General features: G+C 38.4%; 1 protein-coding gene and 1 long non-coding RNA gene across 4 annotated transcripts; one reads left to right on the top strand and one right to left on the bottom strand.

The window, feature by feature from the left end:
- The first annotated feature begins 861 nt into the window (after nucleotides 1-861).
- nsd2 (nuclear receptor binding SET domain protein 2) lies at nucleotides 862-21,879 on the top strand. 3 transcript variants are annotated; one of them, XM_082153609.1, is made up of 24 exons: nucleotides 862-1,115; nucleotides 2,799-3,538; nucleotides 3,691-3,883; nucleotides 5,595-5,755; nucleotides 5,869-6,330; nucleotides 6,432-6,512; nucleotides 6,608-6,779; nucleotides 7,716-7,775; nucleotides 7,908-8,017; nucleotides 8,172-8,268; nucleotides 8,378-8,496; nucleotides 8,701-8,811; nucleotides 9,914-10,037; nucleotides 10,130-10,330; nucleotides 13,124-13,303; nucleotides 13,419-13,575; nucleotides 13,758-13,960; nucleotides 14,050-14,153; nucleotides 14,319-14,588; nucleotides 14,672-14,788; nucleotides 18,587-18,728; nucleotides 19,501-19,607; nucleotides 19,903-20,098; nucleotides 20,324-21,879. In XM_082153609.1, the coding sequence occupies exons 2-24, from the start codon at nucleotides 2,813-2,815 to the stop codon at nucleotides 20,632-20,634; spliced, it is 4,404 nt and encodes a 1,467-aa protein (XP_082009735.1). In that variant the 5' UTR covers nucleotides 862-1,115; nucleotides 2,799-2,812; the 3' UTR covers nucleotides 20,635-21,879. The 3 variants fall into 3 exon arrangements, with proteins under 3 accessions (XP_082009735.1, XP_082009733.1, XP_082009734.1); XM_082153607.1 differs by lacking the exon at nucleotides 862-1,115 and adding an exon at nucleotides 1,120-1,202; XM_082153608.1 differs by lacking the exon at nucleotides 862-1,115 and adding an exon at nucleotides 1,120-1,202 and having other exon boundaries at nucleotides 3,694-3,883.
- On the bottom strand, nucleotides 15,698-18,503 carry LOC309487200. The gene is made up of 2 exons (XR_014201798.1): nucleotides 17,650-18,503; nucleotides 15,698-16,419 (listed from the first exon to the last, which is right to left on the bottom strand). It is a non-coding gene; the product is annotated as an uncharacterized lncRNA (long non-coding RNA).
- Nucleotides 21,880-22,665: the final 786 nt, after the last annotated feature.

Raw genomic sequence — 22,665 nt, forward strand, 5'->3', positions numbered from 1 at the left:
TCCTAACTGTTAAGCACTACCAATGAGCCTGTGTACAAGCAATGCAATACTTGTTTACTTTACTATTCAGATTTTTTATTTATTTTTTTCAAACAAAAACCCTTACTAAATATTAATTAACAGAAATGGGTTTACTGCTTTTTGAAGCGGCAATCATTTTAATGGTTTGTGAACCCTGGCCAGTGAGGTCTATATGATACGGGCCTTGGCGCCACTGTTGCCAGATCTCACTAGAAAAATAAAATACAAACTGGTCTGATAGAATACGCTCCAAATACATGACTAACCGAATTAAAATGAGTATATTGAGTATATGTTTTTTAATTACAAAGGGAGTCATTGTGTGCTTCATTGTTTTATTGTAGCATAAATGTACATAAAACATTGCATTTGCTTTAATGGAAGTGTCTTGTCCATAATTCTATCTTTTAAAAATAAATTCAATGTTTCAAATACAACACAAGACTACAATTTTACGTGCTGTTACTTTACGTGCTACAGGGGCCAAGCACTACCAACACCCAAACCCGCGAATGTCTAGATTTGACAAATCAACAAGCATAAAAAGTAGCTTATAATAAGCGCACATGGCAACAAAGTCTGGCGCGCTTATTTCCAGGTTGCCAGGCCCTCTTTCTAATGTACAGATCGACTATGCGCTCACCTCTTATTAACTGAATAAATTAAAATATATTTAATGCGGAAATTACACATTCCACCAATATTTTATCTTCTACCAACTATCACAAATAACAAATGCAAAAATATGATCGTTATTTTTAATACAATGACGTAAAACTCAGCACTCGCCATCTTTTCTAAGTGCAACTGGCAACAAGATAAACTCCCTCCTCTTGCATCTGACGTCACATGGTGAGAATTGCCGACCGTCCTCAATTCCTCGAGCAGTGATCTGTGTACCTTTGCCATTTTTCGAAATAAAAACAAAAACAGATGATCTCAGACTCCCATGGCTTTATCTTAAACTACGAACCTGCGATGAAGTTGGAGTACGCCAGGGATAAGTGAAGATGTTCAACGGAAAGTCAGCCGCGAAGAGAGTGATATTTGAAAAGGCCGGTTGAATTGTGCCGTCGCGTGTCAGCCAATCGGATGTGAGTATTTTTGGCGCTGATTGGGATGAGAGAGTTTCCCGCAAGCTCCTCAATACATGTCGGGAGTAATGGAGATGCTGCAAACAGGTTTATTTTCCCACATAAATAAGTCATGGCACATCATAGTTTGGGGGAATTGTTGTCTATTACACGCTGCAGTGTGATATTAGAGATTTCCTCTTATAGATAAACGAGTCGTTTTGTAGTATGTCACTGACTGAGGCAGCTGCAGCTGTACCTCACTTGCTAGCTGGCTAAGCTGTAGTTCGCGAGGTTTGTCAGCTTCAGTTTGAAGAGTAAATTATTCCAGTTAGTTGATAAAACGTGCCATGTGGGTATAATGTGTAGCACAGCCCCAGACACCTCCTCCGAGATTACACATTTAATAGCGTTGCAATGTTTGGGTCAGCTCAAGTTTTTGTGTGTTCTGTCGAGCCATTTCTTTGCTAACATCTTCTTAGCTCTATCCAGTTACTTTCACGAGCATACGGCTTGATATCTTTTACTCCACTGTGTATATACATTTCCTGGTTTCTGTCTGGAATCTGAAGCATTTCAGCATTTCAACAGAGAGCGCAATTCCCACGAAGGTGTTTTAGTTTTATTTTGGTGTAAAAGTCTATTATCTGTATTCTCTTCGGTTATTTTCTTTTAGTTTGCTGTGGTCTATTAGGACGGTTAAACGAGTCCATCAGTGACTCATCCATAATCTCCCTTCATTGATGTTAACGAGGCATCCTGACTGTTCAGCCTGAATAACAATAGCTTGATAACTGCCTCTTGTTTAGGACCGAACGGACATTTGCATTTGAGCAGTCACTGTTTTACATAAAGCTTTGGTTTTTGTTCGGTTTTAAAAATCTGATTTGTCTATTGACGTTGTGCACGTTACAAATCAAAAGCGCTATGTTTGATATTTAATTGACGGAACGCTCTTAGTGCTCATTTTGTATCGAATTGTATTGTTTGTATTTTTGCATTTGGTTTCAGGATTCATTTGAGGAGGTTGCGTCAGGGTTTGTGCATTGAACTGAATTAAAGCGGCTGGCCACCCACTCGCGCACTGGCAAACCTTTCCACGGAAGCCATTTTAATGTGGGACCAAACCATTCCAGTTCTCAAACTCCATCCTCGGCATAACCCACTCACATTTTTCACTTAACCGTTGTCCCACACGAACTGTAATTTCTTTATTTTTGGCTATTTAGAATATGCAGCATGCGTCATTCGCCACATGTGCAGTGGACAGAAAACTTGTTATATTTATTATATAAACGCGATTTTTTTATTTTATAATCCTAGTCTTTGTTTATTTTGCGACTATATATATAAATAATAAATTATTATTATTATCATTATTTATTTGTTTTATTTTAAAGCAAGTTTAATTCATTAACAAAAATGGGCCTGAGGTTCAAAGGTGTGTCCTATGATGTAGTTGTGGTTGCATTAGAATTTAACACTATTTTTCTTATAATACTGATGTGCTTTATACATTTTAAAGCATGAGTTTACCAACTTTTCTAACCAAGGGTCACTCTAATATAAACATTAATATGCTAGAGTTTGTTCGTTATCTACCTTTGCAATGCTCTATGTACATTTTTTTATCAGTCAATGTAGTACCTTAGGTGAGGACTTATCTAAATTTCTCATTTGGTGTTCTTATTTTGTGTTTTGCAGGCCCCTGGTTTGTAATGACAGACAGTAAGGGGAGATCACTGCCTGCAATGCCAGAGCCCGGGAGTCCTACCACCATGAAACAGCCGTCTGATTCACCTGGTGGATGTAAGAGTCGGGGTGATGGGAGCACTGACCCTACTATGCTCATGGATAAAGCTGCTACCCAACTGGCGGCTACACCTCAAGAAAATGTTCTGCAGATAATTGGCAGTCATGGTCACAACCACACCCACGAGCGGCTAAAGGACCTGACTTCCCGCTTGTTAAATGGCGATCAAGACAAAATTACAAAGCTCTGTGCTGCCACAGCTCCACAGCCTCTTCTCAAAGGGGTGGAGCCTCTTCCTCAACACGCCAGCCCTCCGAGGAAGTCCAGCGCTTCTCCTGAACTCACTTTCAAAATAACCAAATGTGTGGTAAATCTAGGTGGGAAGACAAGCCGATACGGATCGGATTATGAAGGGGAGAGAGAAGAGGAGACAGATGCACTGTCAGAAGGTGTTCTGTCCTCTCCAACTGGCAGGAGAGAAAGACGAAAGAAAAAGAGGGGGCTTGTAAGGAAGAGAACTCCACCAAATCGGAGACGTCCGATTTTAAACCCTACTGCGAATTCTGTTCGATCCCCTCTTCTGCAAACCACCATAAATTCGAATGACCTCTCCATTGAACCATGCATTCTTCCCTCTAATGAGCAGACTAGTGGCGAAATACCTGCTAGTGTAAATCCCATACATATCCAGGTATAGCTTAACGGCACACATTTACCTGCATGTTTCCCTCCTTCAATTGTCTTTAATAGTAAATTCGTTTTTCTAATTTGTTGTTTGTCTTCAGGAAAATGTATTAACCCCTTGTAGACTAGATTCTAAGTTAGTTCATTCCTCTTTTGCAGCAGCCTGTTTATGCTTGTGAAGTGAGTGATGTTGCACAGGACGTGGATGATGTGAAAGTGAGCGGTACCGAGACCCAACAGCATGTGCAGTACTCAGTGGGAGATGTGATCTGGTCCAAAGTGTCTGGATACCCGTGGTGGCCATGCATGATCACTACAGACCCAGAGTTCAACATGCACTTTAGGTCGAAAGGTAAGGTGTGCTAGATCAGTTGACTTGTTGTTTTTCCGTGCTTTCTAGCACCATTTCCTCAACCAACAACAGATTTGCATCATAACTCTCTTACTCAATTACTGTCAGTTTGTGGCAGTGGATGCCAGGATGATGCTTTTGTAACATTGGTTCCACCTTTTCATAATGATCTGTATTTAGACATGTAAAAGCCTGAATCAGAAAGCTCAATCAATAGCATTACTAGAACAGTAATGCTAACTGATAGATACTGAGATACTGACTAAAACATACCAGTCAGATGTAGAAAAATAATAGTGACTAGAGAACTTTTAATTTAGTTCAACTGATTGCAAAGGCTACATGAGAGTGAGTTCAAGAGTTTAGGTGACATGGCACACTGCATATTTTACCACCTATGGAGGAGAATCAGAATCAGAGCCCCTTTCACACAGAGATTCCGGAAAATACACGGATAATGTGTCCCGGGATCGTTTGATTTTGGTTCATTCACACTCCCAGTGATTTTCCGGAATCTGTGAGTGCGTTCACACACTCATCCCATAAACACACGTGATGTCAGGATGTGATAACTCCTGTCAGATATCAGTTCTGCTGATAACTCCTCAGTAGCTCAGAGACGCAAGGAGCAAGGTCATTGAGGGATTTAAAGGTTACAAGAAGTACTACGTAGTAGAACTGCATGATTAATTGTTAAAAGATCGCAATCGTGATTCAAACACCACACAATCTTATTCCTAAAAATGACAACAATTTGCTATGTCTCTTAAACCTTTGACACGCTCACTGCAAAACACACACACACACACACACACATATATATATATATATATATATACACACACACACATACATTCTCACACACATATATATATATATACATATACACAGCAGATTTCACACAAACACACACACATATATTATTTTTGATATATATATATATGTATATATGTGTGTGTGTGTTTGTGTGAAATCTGCTGTGTTGTGACCGAAGGAGCGCCAGAGAGCACCTGCGCAAAAAATTTTTTTTTTGCCAAAACACGACATGGAAGATGAGCGGGATCTCTAGGGTTGGTGGAAAATGACAGGTGTTTTTCCTGTTACTGTCAACACTGCGCAAACTTTTTTTTGAAGTTGCAGTTCCAGAGGAATTTATGTGACTGTTACACCTGTTCACCCAGAAAAGTTTCATAATTGGTTATTCCGTGCTTTATCTCTTTTGCTCCAGTGTGCTGACTGCTGAGGGGGCTGCTGTGTTTACATGTATTTGTTTACTGATTGTTGCATACAATCCTAAAATTCAGCACATTGCAAAAAGGTATTTTCTGTGAGAAACGGACTTTGAGTTCGGGCTTAAAATGTAACCGTTCCGGTCGGGTTGAGTTAAATGATCTCAGGTATGGGCCGGGTTCAGGCTTCAATTTAAAGCGTGTTCAGACATCTGCAGAATGCAGATGCAGATTATAAATGCTGAGAGAAGAGTTGTGACCCTATCAAAAACAACACTCGCATTTGGTCCAAAAAGATGGTTTGAAAGCTCTGATAGGGGAGAGCACAGATCCTGTGGAAATTGTTTGTGAAAGTGTGACCCTGAGCTAACATAAGCAGAGAGAATGACTTGCTTCCAACTGTCAACAGGGCAGTATGAGAAATGTAGCACCTGTAGAAGTGAATTTCTTAATTTTTCATAGATATTTTTGCATTTTGGCAGTGAATAGCCGCACAGGATTGTTGTACCATGTGCAGTACTTCGGAGATGCCCCAGAGAGAGGATATGTCTTTGAGACGAGCATAGTCGCCTTCTCAGGAAGACACCAGTACCAGTCACTTAGCCGCAGCAACAAACTACCCATTGATGTCAGTGGAAGGAAGGTACAGTAAATATTGTGTATATATCTTTCACTAATGGGGGAAGTTTTTCCATACATTTGTTGGAATTTCATGAAACTACTTGGTCTCACACTTCTTTGATGTGCTCTCTACAGCGGGCAGTTCCTCGTAAGTTCCGGGAACAGTGGGAGACAGGTGTGTCACAGGCAACCGAAGCATTGGGTCAACTAAAAGAGGAGCGACTGGACAAATTCAGCTTTGTTTATGAAAAGGGGAAACCCCAGCTCAATCCTCGCGTGCTACAAGAGCTTCAAGCACAACGTAGTCTGGAACCACAGCAAGACCAAGCTCAGAGGGAGTCTCAAGAGCTTGTCAGCCTCACTCCCCCCGACTCCACTCATTCCAGCCCCAACTCCACAATACCTACCACCATCCCAGGCCTCTTTTCCCACCCCACAGACAGCAGCACTTCATCAGGGAAAACCACCCTACCCAGAAAAGCACCTAAAACGTTAGTGAAGAAGAATCACTGCAGACAGCGTGGCACAACACTGAAGTATAAGACGACAAAAGCTTCCTCTGCAAAACGGATCCCTCTGACTGAATCTACTGTTCAGGTAGCAGACAGCGATGTGGTTGGCATTGTTTAGCTTTGTGTAGGATAAGAATGTTATTGTGAGGCTAGATATATGTAATGTTTCTAATCTTGACATTGTAGGATTCCTGCATTTCATCAGAGACACCTGAGCACCAGAGGAAAAGAAATACAAATGCTGGGAAACGGACTTACCAGAAAAAAGTGTGTTTGGTCTCATTATATCATGATCAGTGGTTCTGTGGTATTTTTGTGGTAATCACCTTTTCTTTATTTAATTTATCTTTCCATATTTGAAGGACCTGCTCTGTATTGATCTAGACCTTCAACTAAAAGCTCCTCAGAAGAAACAGAGACAGATCAGACAGAAGTTTCCTGCAGCACCAAATTCAGTGAAGAAGAGGAAAATAAAAGCAGGTGTCAGTATCTGTGACACTTTAAGTGCAGTTTCCACTAATCCTGGACTTTCAGGTGAGACATTTATCTTAAAATGTAAAAACTGTAAAGGGCAAACAATTACCTAACCAGTGAAATTAGTTTTTTTCTAAATGATAAAAATATGTAATTTACTTATTTAACCAACTGTAAATATTAGCAAATATTTATGGTATAATTTTAAAACGTAGACATTTGAAATGTATGTTATAAATAGAGGTGTGTGATTATCACGATTTTAGATTGTGAATAATTAACATGTCTCCATGATCTGCCTTTGAAGGGATATCTTAGTATTGTGCTACAGCTCACATTCTATCAGTCCCAATGTAATGTGCAACCACATCACATTTATCAACACAGCGGTAGGGTTACGCTCAAGGGACATTGATGTTCTTCCCCATCACGAAAGTTTATTTTTTGCATGCGTTTTTTAAAGCCTTACCAGTTAAACTTCTTATTCGCACGCTGTTCTGACAAGATTTCTAAGTGCGTACCCTCAAAGTGCACGCTTATTAAAAGCCTGTAAAAGCGCGTGAGTACTGAACTGTTCTCTTTCGTGTCTAATACGCACAATTTTACTTAAACAGTCATTTATATCTTGAATGTAAATCGTTTGGATGCATGTCAGCCAGGATATTAGATCTGTGGTCTTAAAGTGGCAGCATTTGTTAATTTTTAATAACATAGATAAAATAAATCTAATCCACCCTTAGTTCGGCCTAAATGGTTTGTCTTTTTTGGGTTTTTTTATCTCGTAAGGCTAAATTATTAAAAAAGGGAAATAGTTTGGCTGTACTGCTCGGTGACGTGCAAAATGGTCTTTAAAACCAACATTAAAAAAATGTATATGATATTTTTGCCACATCACCCTCCCCTAATTATAAACAATCTCTTTATGCCTTCATGTTTCAAGGCTGCCGTTGCATGTATTTTTGTTCCTGTAGTAATTTTCTGTTTTTCGGTTATCAGATATAAAGGTATCAGTACTAAGCCCAAATCTTTTGGAGAAGGAGGATGGCTCTTCTAAAGGTGTGTGGGTGGTTTCATTATTAGTTGCAACACTAGTTGTTTATAGAAAAGGTATACTGAATGGAAAAACCTAAAAAAAATTGTTATTAAAGGCTTCAAACGATAAGCATGCATTCTGACTGCTTCATACAGGAAAGAAAAAGGGCTACAAACGTTTACGAGAGTCAAAGGAGGATGTGGCACTGCAGCCTAAAATGAAAATCAAGCTTGAAAAAGAGTTGAAAAAGCAGAAAGGCCTAAAGGTGATATGAGAGAAAATGCCATGCATTAGTTCAAGCTTAGATATTTTAGCATTCATTTTTAAATAATTAATGCAAAATTAAAAGAAAAGAATAATTAAAAGAATTCAAATAATAACTCGCCAATAAAATATTTTTTTCTCTTCATTTCTGTCAGAATGCACCATCAGCTGAGGCCTCTGTCACTAAACCGAGGGGGAGAAGGTGGAAATCCGACAGGGATGAAAAAAGGAAACAAATTAAAAAAGCCCCAAGTAAATCTGCAAACTTTTCAAACTACAGAAATGGCTCAGTCTAAATGCTGTTCATCTTTGTGTCCTTTTTATATTTGTTTCTAAAATTCAGTTTTTATTTGTTCCTCAGGTGAGGAGGAGTCTCCTGCTAAAGTCAAACGTGTCAGGAAGCGGAAACAGGATTTAGGGAGACAATCGTTACCTGTCGCTTCCAAAAAGCGCCGCGGATCATCTTACCCTGAGCCAGAGGTGTGTGTATTTTTTGTTTTTCTAATACGTGAAATATCATACTTAGAACCTGACAATTTGTCATTTCGTTTGAAAATGTGATTTGCGTCATGTGTCTCTTGGTTTGAATAATCAACTTTATTTGGAACCGTAAATGAATGGTTTCTGTCACTTTTGCCTGCCAAATATCCTTTTAAGTAAATATAATTTTAATGCATATTTTAGAGTTTGCTGTGTGAGCAGAGACCCGATTCTCCCAGTGACAGTACAGACGAATCACATCCCTCAAAAAAGACGGAACGCATTGCCGGTGCCAAAAAAGAGAGCGTGTGTCTGGTGAGTGACCGGTCCGTGTCGAGAGGTGTTGAACTCCAGCATTAATGCAGGGCTGGGCAATAAAAAGATAACGATAAAGGCATTATATAGGTAAATTTTACCTGCTGGCACTTATAGCTATAAATGCCCCATTTTTAATCTGGTTTTATCTAAACCATTTTTAACAAAAGGGGATTGTAAATAACACAATTTTAGTGAAAGTCAATGACTGGGAGACTTGGATATTTTATTGAAAATCTGTTATGTATTAATTAATGCAGACATGTATTAAAGGGGTTATGGAATATAAATACAGTATTTTTGTTATTAAGCTTTAGCATTTGCGCATTTGTATTTACTAAATGCATTCAGGTTACTGTTTTTCATTACAAACACCATATAAACCATATAGTAACATTTCACCATGGTAGTGAGGGGCTATGCGTGGTTTTACCTTTGGCTATCATGATCTAAATGTATGATACTATGAATGACCATTGGTTCATTTTAATAAAAGGAGAGTCCTTACTCAAACACTCTGAATATTTAAATATATAAAAATTAAGTTGTTACAATTTTTACAGATGTTACTGTTTTTGTTTTCAAGCTACAGCTACTGCCAAATGAGCATTTCTAAGAGACAGAACGTAATATTGTTAATATTTGCAGCCTGCACTACAAACTTTGCTGAAGATACGTGCCATCAAAGTCAGGAAACACAAACCTGTTGTATGACTTGAAACAATATCACCCATCAGATAATGCAGAAACTAAGAAATACTACTTTTTTTTTTCTATAAAGATATTCATTTTGTTTTGGACAAAAGACAAAGTATTTTACCTGTTTGTCAAGTTTTTGTCATGTTTTGACAATAAAGAATAGTTTAAAACCACTATTAACAGTTTCTTCAATCTTCACTCCGGAGAAAAAAAATCTTCCTTTAAACTTGAAAGAAATAAAGATTTGGCATTTATCATGATAATTATCGATATCGACCGATAGGAACAATTATATTGTGATAATTGTTTTGGCCATATTGCCCAGCGTAGGGCAATATGCCCACGCCCAATATGAGTATTGCCCACACTCAAACATGAGTATTTTTGTGTTGCTGTTTTCCAGGTGTGTGAGCAGCCCGGGGAAGATCTAGTGATGTGTGAGGGACAGTGCTGTGGCTCATATCACCTGCATTGTATTGGACTTGAGCAATCAGCAGAAAAGGTGCTCTGCACTGCCTGCATCTCAGGTGAGATACACTGATGTCATGTTACTGATGTTGTGTTTAGAAAAATCAGCTTTCTCACTATTGTGAGCTATAATTTTCTTTCACTTTTCCAGGTGTGCATGTGTGTTTCACCTGTAAGAAGTCTGAAGGAGAGGTGCGGCGTTGCTGTGTTCTTCACTGTGGCCGCTTCTACCATGAGGCCTGTGTACGGTTGAGCGCTCTGACCGTGTTTGAGAACCGAGGCTTCCGCTGCCCTCTGCACACATGCCTCAGCTGTCACTACAGTGGCCGTGGCACCGGCAAGGCCACCAAAGGTACAAAAAAAAGATATGAATGTTTACTCACTGTCAGCAAAGACAATGCAATATAAAGTGGGTCCAAATAAAAAGACATTTATGTTGTGTTTAACTACTGTGTACTAACATTTAAATTGAATAATTTGATACAATGCACTTATTGTGTACATGTAATGCCGCACTTATAATTAAATACCTGGAGTAATTATTTCTGTAATTCCTTGTATAATTACACCATTGACTCTTCCCCTACCCATTAACTCATCCTTAAACCTAACCATAACATGAAACCTGTCCTTACCTTTACCCGTATCCCACCTCGATAACAGCAAAAGAGTTTTGGAATGCAACATGAACACAATAAGTAGATTATACCAAACTATTTTTTATTTTATTTTTTATAAGTACAGTTTGAAAACGTGAAATATTATGTGGGACCTTTTCTTTCATCTAATTTAATTCAAACGGCAAACAAACAACAACTACACGCTTCTTTGTTTAACATATCTTTATTGGGTTTTCACATTTTTAGGACAAAAACATTTCAATCCCCAACCCAACCCCAGGCAGGCATATAGAAATACAAAATAGTAAGTTACAAAATGAGCTAGATTCTTCCTACATATAAAACTTCACACATCTAATGCATCTTCAATATTTCCACTTTTAAGAAAATTCAGAAACACCTCCCAGATGTTCGCAAATTCAGATGATTTCTTCTTTGTTATATATGTAAGCTTTTCAAGAGCCAAACAAGATGACAGGTTTCTTAGCCATAGTCCAAGAGAGGGGCAATCAGCCTTTTTCCAATATAAAGCAATAGACCGTCTGGCTTGCAGTAAACACAAATCCACCATTTTTTTTCTCTTTTACAGACAAGGAACAATTTTCTGCATATAAATTCAATACACATAACATAGGACATGTCGTGACTTGAGAAGAAGTAAATTGAGAAATGCATTGGGTCACCTCATACCCAAATTTCTGAATCTCCTCACATTCCCAAACACAATGAAAAAATGTACCAGGGAATTTATTGCATTTAAAACAAAGATCTGGGATATTTGGGTTAAATTTGTTTAATTTTACAGGGGTTATATAGGGACGTCCCGCGTGACGTCACGCCATTTGGAGCAGCCATCTTGACGGAATAGAAAAATGCTAAACCGCTGGTGATAATACAGCTCGTCGCGAAATATTCATCTATTGACCAACCTTTGCGGTGATGATTGAAAAATCCTTCCCCGCTGGCGTCCAAATCAAAGTGTTGCTGACCCATCCGGACTCGTGATACCGATAGCCTGCTAAGCTTTTAACTGTTATTTGCTTTTAATGAAGCTCCGGTATAGCGTGATGGGAAGTGAATAAGGTAGCTGTAAATGTCACCGAACTCAATGTCAGGAAGTTTTTCTACACATTTAATGCCTGTAAAAAGAACTCGTGGTGCTTCATATGGATCTATGATTCCTAATTATTTGATCTTCCTCTTGTATATTTCTTTTTATGATGACCTGACGTGAAGAGTTAGCTGACGGCCGCTGCGCTAATAATAGATAGTGGCCAGTGACCGCGACGCTGAAGTGTGTGAGAACAAATGAATAACATCAGTGCGAACCACGAACATTTATTTATTTGGATTGAATATTTAAATATTACATTTTAATCATTCTGTGTCATTTTTCAATGTCAGTCTTTTCACTATTTACATGTTTATGCCCAAAATGCTATAATATTCAAAGTAGTTGACTGTCGTTCTCCTCTACCCTGTGTACATTATTGATTAAAAAGCCTAACCTTAGCCTATTTAAAATCGTTACAGGCACCTCGCGAGCATTCATTCATTCAACTATTTTAAAAGACTGGAATGAACACCAGCACACACAAGCAATCTTTTTTATAGTCAATTTAATTTTAAAAATGTAACAACAGGTATGAAATGTCAGAAAGAGAAAAAAAACGTAATGGGAAGACGAGCATAGGACTGCTGCAGCTTAGTGGATAAATATATTTAGCCGATTTATTATTAAGATTGCACAGTTGGAAAGAAAATATATTTATAGTAACATTTCAGCAGGCTCAAGATAATTAATAGTATACAGTGACCATTATTCATTATTTTAATCAATTCGCAGCCATAAAACGTGATAATCCGCATTCTCATGTATGTGCGCTTGTGCAATAGTATTCCGTCAAAATGGCTGACACGCGGCTAGGGATCACGTGACTGGGAGATCCCTATAGGTCCTCATTATCCAATTATATTGTAAAAGTCTAAGACGAGTATTTATGGTTTGTGTTTGCGACTTTAAGCAAATTGTACTCCACTCTTCTAATGAGATATCGTTTTTTACATCCTGAATCCAAGCTTGTCTTTTATTTTCACAGCTTTCTTTATTATTTTCTCTTAAAATTACATATAACTGAGTAATCCAACCTTTATTGTTGCAATTTTGTAATGTCAGCTGTTCTAATGTTGACATTGGGGGTATTTTACCCAAATTCTTTGAATAGGAGAAAATAAAACTTCTAAGTTGCAAATATTTAAAAAAATGTTTCTGGGGTATGTGAAATTTTGCTACAAGCTTATCAAACGACATCAAGATATCATCTTCATATAAATCTGACAATCTAGAGACACCCTTATTCATCCATAATTTAAACCCCAAATCTTTTTTACCAGGGCCAAACTGGTCACTACACACTTCTAATAGGTTAAATGATATGAAAACGCTAAATGAATCTCCAACAAAAGGACTTAATTAGTTGGTGTTGGTTTAATCACAGAATACAATTCCTGTTGTCCCCTTGCAGGAAAGATGATGCGTTGTTTGCGCTGTCCCGTGGCCTATCATGTTGGAGACCTGTGTGTTGCTGCGGGCAGTGAGATGCTGTCATCTTCTGCCATTGTGTGCACAAACCACTTCAGGGCTAAGAAAGGCTACAGTCACCACTCTCACGTCAACGTCAGCTGGTGCTTTATCTGCTCAAAGGGTGCGAATTCCACTGTCATTATAAAGCTCTGTTTTATTCCTTTTTTAATGTAATGTATGGCATCTGAAGTTAAACATGACGGCAATATATAAATGGATGTATTTGTGTGTTGAAGGTGGCCGTCTGCTGTGCTGTGAGTCATGTCCAGCTGCATTTCACCCTGACTGTCTGAACATCGCTATGCCTGATGGCAGCTGGTTCTGTAATGATTGTCGCTCAGGGAAGAAACCCAAATACAGAGATGTTATCTGGGTCAAACTGGGGAACTACAGGTCAGTCTCTAACAGCACCACACACCTTTAGCTTAAACGTACAGATTTTTTATTTGTTTTATTTAGGGGTTTGGCGGTTTCTAGGGCTAGAGAGCGTGATTGAAAATGATAAAAAATAACTAAGCTACATTTTAGCGAGGTAATTGTCCTGTCCTAACCTTTGACTTCATTTAAAATTCTAGATGGTGGCCTGCAGAGATCCGTCACCCTAAGAACATCCCAACGAACATCCAGCACCTGCGTCATGAGATTGGAGAGTTCCCTGTGTTCTTCTTTGGCTCGAAAGACTATTTCTGGACACACCAGGGCAGAGTCTTTCCTTACATGGAGGGGGACAGGGGAAGCAAATACCAACATACTGGCATTGGGAAGGTGTTTAAGAATGGTAAAATATTCTTTGTTTTAATATCTTATTTGTAATCACAGTATTGTCAGTGCTGTTGTGAAATGGTTCCTCTGTATCCATTTGTGCAGCCCTGCTGGAGGCTGAAACTCGCTTTAAGGAGATCGAGATGGAGAGGGAGGCCAAAGAGGCTCAAGAGAACAACAAGAAACCTCCTCCATACAAATACATCAAGGTACTGCCATTCAATATATGACCTTTATAAGACTCCCATGGTCTTGGAAAACCTGGACATGTCGGTTTGATTTCCAGGCCATGACAATTTCTGTAGTCATTTTAATGTTATGAATGTAGTGAGTCTGTTTAAAGAGATTTTAAAAGCCTTATTTTTTATTATTAGGTGAATAAGCCTTGTGGACGAGTGCAGGTCTACACCGCAGACATTTCTGAGATCCCCAAGTGTAACTGTAAGCCGTCAGACGAGCGTCCCTGCAGCTTTGAGTCCGAGTGTCTGAACCGCATGCTGTTGTACGAGTGCCATCCTCAAGTGTGTCCCGCTGGAGAGCGCTGCCAAAACCAGGACTTCACCAAACGCCACTATCCCGAGACCAAGATCATCCGCACCGCTGGCAAAGGCTGGGGTCTGCTGTCACTGCGAGACATTAAGAAAGTAAGTCCACTAGCTTTTGAAAAGATGTTGAAAAGTATGTGAGAAGTATGTGATTGCTGATTGGCTGTTTCTGTGTCATTCAGGGGGAATTTGTGAATGAATATGTGGGTGAACTGATAGACGAGGAGGAGTGCAGAGCCAGAATCAAATACGCTCAAGAGAACGACATCACACATTTCTATATGCTCACTATTGACAAGGTAAATAAAGGCGCCATGTGCTTGCTCTGCTTGTTATGGTAAGGGGCTCATGCTTGATTTTGGCATGTTTGGACCCTATACAGCAGAGCCAGAGAAACAGGGTTGCATTTGGAAGTGTCACTGAACAGCTTTGTGTGGTACTACAGGTCACAGTACTAGGGGTGGGCGATATGACCAAAATCTTATATCATGATATGAGTAATTTTATTTCACAATAACGGTATATATCACAATATAGTTCTTTTTGCTTTAAAAAAAAGTATACCATTGAAATGTCATCATTCTTATCACCATTTTCAATATTTAAAAAACTAATACTAGCCTAAAAGTAAACTGATAAAGAAAGAGCAAAGAAAACAAACTACAATAGAACAAAGACACAAATGAAATAGACCTATCTGAAAAACTTCAAGCATTAGAAATACTACATAAAATGTAGTTGTTTTCTTTACTACTAAATATTTATTCTTATGTTACAAAAGCGATTCAGTCAAGAGCAATGAGAGATGTTCTTTTTTTTTTTTTTTTATAGCATTATAATGACCGCAGGTAAATTTGAATGCTGTCACTTTAAGACCGACTGCATGGATCCAATATATTAGTGTGTTTTCTCTCTCAACTGTTAAAGTTACTTTGAGGCATAAATTACTGTTTGCTTGCAAATATATGCTCACTTGTTTGTTTATTTATAGGTGTCTAGTAGGCTTGGCACAATAGTCGGTGTTACCGGTGTTACACAGTGTTCAGTCGCAACACCGGTTTCATCACTTGCCCACCGCAGAATTTTTTTTTTAAAGCAGTTACGCAGTATCCGTATTTTCTGTCACCAGTTGACTAGCGTTGTATGATCACGCTCAACCATTCAAGCGCGATAAAACAAGAGACCGCGCTGTAAGTCCTGCCTATTACACACACACACACGCGCGCGCACACACACACACACACACACACACACACACACACACACACACACACACACACACACACACACACACACACACACACACACACACACACACACACACACACACACACACACACACACACACACACACACACACACACACAGAAAAGACGCGCGTCAGTATCGAGTTCTCTTTTCGGCCTTGAACAAAACATAACACACACAAATTATGCCAAAATGTCTGTTTTGTCGAGTGTCCTCGAGCAAATTATTTAAATAATATCATAAATGAATGTAGAGATTTGTGAGAAAATGGGACGCGTGTCAGATGGAGTGTCATTAATGTTAATCAAAGAAGAGAGGTAAGAGAGTAAATTAGGCCTACTCACTCAGACCCGGCGCCAGGAGGATTATTATACCGGTAGCCTAATAATCATGAATGCACTGTCTTGTGTGCATGAATGAATCTATTAACACATCTCCAGCTAACGGCTTCTTCACGCAAAAGAAAAACTCTTCATAAAGCACAGTGAAATTCATGTGGCGTTTCCTGATGGAACGAGGTTGTTCGTTAACTTAATTTTATACATGCAATTCACACGAGCTCTAAACGAATGCGAGACTGCTGCAATTAGTCAAACTTTATTAATGAAACAAAATCAGAGGGAATAGTTTCTTTAATGTATTTTTTTATTTAATTTTTTTTACCGGTTGGCCGGTCACACGGCTTCAGTGGTGTAGTCTACGTGATACGCAGGTATACGCCGTATACCCACTAGAAAAGGCCAAGGATTTCCGTATACCCACTTAAAAAAAGCGTGAGGATACGTAACAACTTCGTTTTGTGTCAGAACTTTCACACTTTCATTCATAAATTCACCCCGTCTGTGTTTGCGAAGTGATACGGATAGAATCGCGGAAAACAGTCACGGAATTTGGCTATTTTTGAATGAATAAATCAAAAGTAGGGCTGTACAATGAATCAAATCTCGATATGGACTAGTCTGTGAATATTAAAGTTAAAAGAGACTGCAATTGTTTTACGAGTCTCTGGGAATGAGCGCTCAATGTGTGCCACACACACACACACACACACACACACACACGTATACTAAAGCACGCGTGACTCACGCTCGTGGTGTTTTCAGCGTTTCACTGTATTGAGACATGATGTAGGCTACATATGTGCACTTCATCGCAGAGCTGATATGAAAGTCACTTCACGAGAATTTCACCATTTCATTTAATAAAACTATCGTCATTCATTCGTTTCATATACACACAGAAACTGTAATGTCTTTACGACAACCTGTCAAAATAAAAGTTCGGTATAACTTGAAGAAATTATAACAGAAATATATTACTATTGCACAGTAGAGTATACTTCAAGTAGGCCTAATAATAATAATAATAATAATAATAATAGTTTATTAAAACACACAGAAACTCAAATGTGTACAACCCACCAAAATAAAAGTTCAGTCCAACTCAAAGAAATTAGAAAGAAATTGCACAGTAAAATGTATTTTAAAATAATAATAATAATACAATCTATTAAAACGTTATTTTAAGGGAATATCACACAAAGTTTTTCAACAGTAAACTTGCCAAAACAATAACACCATTTTTTTTTTTCAAAAACACCATTTCTAAAAGCAAATTTGTATTTGTATGTTTTAATAAATTTTTTTTTTATTAAATTGTCAGCTGATAAAACCTGTGGTTCAGGGACCATATTCATGTAACATCTAAGGCTAAATGTAGCTCTTAACTGGCTGAGTTGTGTTTGATAACACTTCTTCATAATGCTCTCAATTACATGTCGATGCATACTGTATGCATTAGTGAGTGTGGTGGTGCTTATGGGGTGACGCTCTCGGACGGGCGAGTATGAGGCGGGGGGGGGGGGTTGGGTTACAGTATACTCACTACAAAAAACTAGACTACACCACTGCACGGCTTTCATAGTTTTCAGTTAGGCTAGTGCGGAGACCAGGGCCGGGTTTCCCGATAACGATGTATCTTAGCTCTTAAGAGCGTTCTCTGTGTGCAAGGTTACGAATGCTCGCCGCAATTCCACGCGCGTTTTCCAAAAACGCGTTCGTGCTACTTAAGAGTCGCTGTCCATTCGCGAAGTGCTGAAATATAACCTTATATGGAATCGTATTCTGAACGTTTAATGTAGCATGGTGTATTCTTATTCTTTTTAATAAACGTTCTATGTTTAATATAAGTGTTTGCCATTGTACTGTTTTGTTGTTGCGTTTTTCATGAATAATAACGAACCCACCATTCAAACACTGTGGTTGAATCCGAAATCGCGCCCTATACCCTCAAATAGGGCGTTATTGTTCTCAACATGATCTCAAGCAGTGAAAAATAGAGGACACTGACAACGCGCTGACAGACAGGACCGAGCAGGTAATATTTAATATGAAACAGTCTCAACTTTCAAATTTGGTCAGTCAAACAAAAATAAAATAGGTCTACCGTTTTTTTGCTCTTTAATTAGTCGTGACAGATTGCCTCAGCCAAGTTCAAATCCACCGAAGTTAATCAATAACTCTTCTGACTGCTTTGTCGCATAAAAATGGTGGAATTTGATAGGTCAGATCGCATGTCAATCAAACTCAATACGAATGATCAATTGACGCCATGTAAAAAAAAAAATTACATCACACTAACACCCCCCACCCCCACGATGAAACCGGTAATACCAGTGTTGTCACAAGTCGATTAACCGGTGGGAGAATATTATCACCGTCACATCTCTAGTGTCTAGATCACGTGCATTTAACTGTTCAAGCCCAATTAGGCGGCAAGTTATCACGCGCTCTGAGCAGTGGTTTCATGTAACGTGTACCTTCATTGTGTTATACACTGTTTGTGTGCAGGATCGGATTATAGATGCGGGACCCAAAGGGAACTACTCTCGCTTCATGAACCACAGCTGCCAGCCCAACTGCGAGACTCAGAAATGGACGGTTAATGGAGACAATCGCGTGGGCCTGTTTGCCGTGTGTGACATCCCTTCTGGTGAGCTCACATTCTGAAAATAAGATATATGATGGATTTTTGTGGAAGGCTGGGTGATAAATTGAAATGTGAACATATCTCCCCCCCCCCTCTAATTTTAGCTACAGTGTTGCTAAAATATATATTTGGTGTTTCCCACTGGATTTTGTGAACAACCCATTTTCAGTGACCATATTGAAGAAAAAAGTCTTTGCATTGACTTGTACCTGGACTTTAAAGTGGATTCAAACCTCTTAAGTTTCTCATTCCACATTACAATCATACTGGTGTTTTTAGGAAGTCAACAATTTGAACAATAAGTTATTAATAAAACTGTTATTATTGTCCTTAAGACAGTTATGCATTGATGTTGTAATACAACTGCACTGTAAAATAAATGCAAATTAATATTTAAGTATATAGTTTTTATTATAAAAATAACTAGTGTTTTAATCTCTTGCAAGAGTTTAACACTCAAGCTTTTATTTGGATGGAGAACTGCAGTTTCTATGAAAACAGGTTTACAAACTCGACTGCTGAAAACACCGGCTAAAGAGCTGCTTGCGTGATTTATAAAATGGAATCTTGTTATAAGTAGTTAGAAAATATTTTTGGTTCATTATGAAACTGGCGGGACAGATTAGACCATGGCAGGCCTTCTGCATTTTATTATAAAAAAAATATATTAAATTTACTACATTTTCTAGCTATCGCCCCACCTATCTTTTGTTGCCAAATCTTGTTTTTTTAATGTTTTTTTATTAATTGGCCATTTGTGTGTCAATGTTTTCAGGCACTGAGTTGACATTTAACTATAACCTGGACTGTCTTGGGAATGAAAAGACTGTGTGTCGCTGTGGAGCTCCTAACTGCAGTGGTTTTCTAGGTGACAGACCCAAGGTGAGTGACTGTTACTGCCTCTGTCATTACTGATGTCTTGCTGGTGTGGTGTAGTGGTTAAAGCTCAGGCCTGGTATTTAGAAGGTTTGAGCCTTGTAAAGTATGAGCTATCACCTTTGTGACCTTCAAAACATTTTAAACTAAGTTTGTCCCTATAATATTTGTACTACAAGTTTGGATAACAAAATCTGCTTTATAACTACTTTTATTACTTTCCACTCCTTGAACTGGATGACAATGTATATGCAAATAAGTCTAAATGCCTTGACACTTGCTTTTCACCCATCAACTTCAGAACGGTCATCCTTCTGAGCCCAAAAACAAGCATCAGAAGAAAAAGCCCAAGCGGAAAAGGCCCCGGAACGAAGGCAAGAAGTCTGAGGACGAGTGTTTCCGCTGTGGTGATGGAGGAGAGCTGGTTCTGTGTGACAAGAAGGGCTGCACTAAAGCCTATCACCTTTCCTGCCTAGACCGCACCAAGAGACCATTTGGTAACCTTTACTCTATAATGCTGACAGTCAATTAAAAAACAAACAAGTAATTAATCATGATTAATCGCAACTAACGCTAAGGTTTTTTTTTTTTTATAATAATTTTACATTCAATGTCCAAATTAATGTGGAAACAACAAAGACAATAGGCTTTAATTGTCTTCTGTCCCTTTTAAAATTTTTCCATTGACAACGTTTACATTTGTGATCCGTGTTTTCTTCCAGGTCGCTGGGACTGTCCCTGGCATCACTGTGACGTGTGTGGAAAGAACTCCGATGCTTTCTGCCAGCTGTGCCCTAACTCTTTTTGCAAGGCTCACCAGGAGGGGGCGCTGCGGTCTCACCCGCTCTTGGGCCAGCTCTGCTGCCAGGAACATGAAGACTCCGACATCCGCCCTCAGGCAGAGCCCCCGCTGGAGCACAGCGCTGAAGTACCCTCATCCACCAAACCACGCAAGTACAGGCGCAGAACAGAGGCCAAAACCAGCAGCAAAGCACCTCTCAAGAAGAGGTCCAGAAAGACTGCTGACGTGTAGTGGGATATCGAACTATGGGACCTGCCTTTCCTCCCAGTAATCCCGACGACCTCCTCCTCAGCTCCTGCCCCAAATGATTCAGTGATCTTGACGTCGTGTGACTGTTCTGCCAAGCTGAAAGCACTGTATGTGTCTGATCAGGGAAGCGTGTTAACACTGTAGAGCTCCTCAGAGCTGCCGAATCAGGTCTCCCTCCACTCACACTGCCTCCTCATGTTCCACTTGTGTGTGTGTGTGTTTGTGTGTGTGTGTGTGTGTATGCATGCACTGCCAAATAGACGACAGAGCCGACAGACCGAACACCTCAAATAAACAGCATTACGGACGCCAAACTTGAAACCTTTTTTACGCCGTTATGAATCTTGGCATAGTTTTTTTTTTTTTAAACAGTAGATATGTATATGGAAATGTATATGAAAGACCAAAATTATAATTCTGGATTTATTGTTAGTAACTGATGCCAGAAGTTTTTGTTTTTAACAAGTGGTATCTTTAAATAAGACACTATGGGTAGCCCTTGAATTACATTTTTAGAGTCAGTTCATATAACTATAGAGCAGCACAATTTTTTTGTTTATTATATATAGCTTGGTTAATTTTTGTAGCTCATTTTTGAGTTTGAGTAACCAGGACGTTAGGATGTTAAATCTACCTATTCAGAGTTTTAAAACGGCAGATCATGACGGGCTTCTTGTGATACGAGAAATAAAGCTATTTCAAGCAGTTGTGGTGTGACTTTTATTAATTTAAATTTATTTATTTGTTTAAAATTTGTCAATTTCAAACTTCAATTCACATTTATGTTTGTGGTTTGTCAAAGTTGTAGCATGTTTTTTTTTTGGTTTTTTTAACAAAAACTGAGCAAGAACACATTACATTACCCTTCACAACGGCAAATTACGCTATTTTATAATTTGAATTGTCAGGTCACTTTAATGTCCGTAATTAAAAAAAAATTAAAAAGAAGAAAAACATGGTTATTTTTGGTTATGGAGTGGCAGTTTTGGCGTTAATCGATCTGATAAAATGATTGTCCATTATCACGTAATTACAACAACAATATTCATCAGTGAGTAACTTGCAGTCTCCAACCAATTGAGACAAATCTTCCCCATTGCAGCTACACTTTAACAAAAATCTGGATTTGTGAAACTATTACATTTAAAAGTGCATCCAAAAGGAGAGGATGATCAGCGTGTAAATCATCCATTTAAGTGCTGAACTGAAACTATTGAACATGAAGTGCGCATGTGGAATTGTAATGTGATAGTACATTGTTGCTTAAGCCCAGTTATGAATTAAATTGTAGCATATTGTATGTATTCTGCTCACTTTTCTCCCCCCATTTATTATTATAATTTTTTTTTTTTTAACAAAAACCGTTGGCATTAGGCAATAAACATTTCAAACAGTAGTATGCTACATTATCACATTGTAGGCTATGTGTCATCCAGTTTGTCATCATTCAACGTAGTCTAGATCTTTGTCTAACAAACGAGTCAATTGTTTTTTATTTTTTTATCAGCTGCAATTGTATTACATAAATCACTGGAAATAAAAGATCGGGTAGCTAGTTATTTTATTATTATTTATATATTACGTTTATATTAATATTTTGAATTAGATTATTATTTTTTTCTATTTAGCTTTGTTTTTCAGTTTTAATAGCAGTGCCTAAACTTGATTTCAGTTATTTGCCAAGGCAACATCTATTAATTATTTCTTTTTTTAAATCTAATGTTTTATTACAGCTTTATTTTAATTAACAAAAACTATTTTAATAGCTTAAGTTAACACTGTAACTAGAGCACATTGCACTATGGGATACAGCATTCTGTTTAGTGTGCTCATCCAGGTATTGTACGCATACAGTGCGCAATGTACATAGATACTGCAAAAACAGCAACTTATATGCTATTCTGAACAGTCTCAGTATGTATACAGTGAAGATTGAACATTTTCTTTATGCATGGTGCATCAAAATAAACCATTACATCGGTGTAGGACAATGTTGTTCCCTAAGGCAACCTT

The sequence above is a fragment of the Leuciscus leuciscus genome (assembly GCF_965113295.1).
Source record: "Leuciscus leuciscus genome assembly, chromosome: 22".
NCBI classification, from domain to species: Eukaryota; Metazoa; Chordata; class Actinopteri; order Cypriniformes; family Leuciscidae; genus Leuciscus; species Leuciscus leuciscus.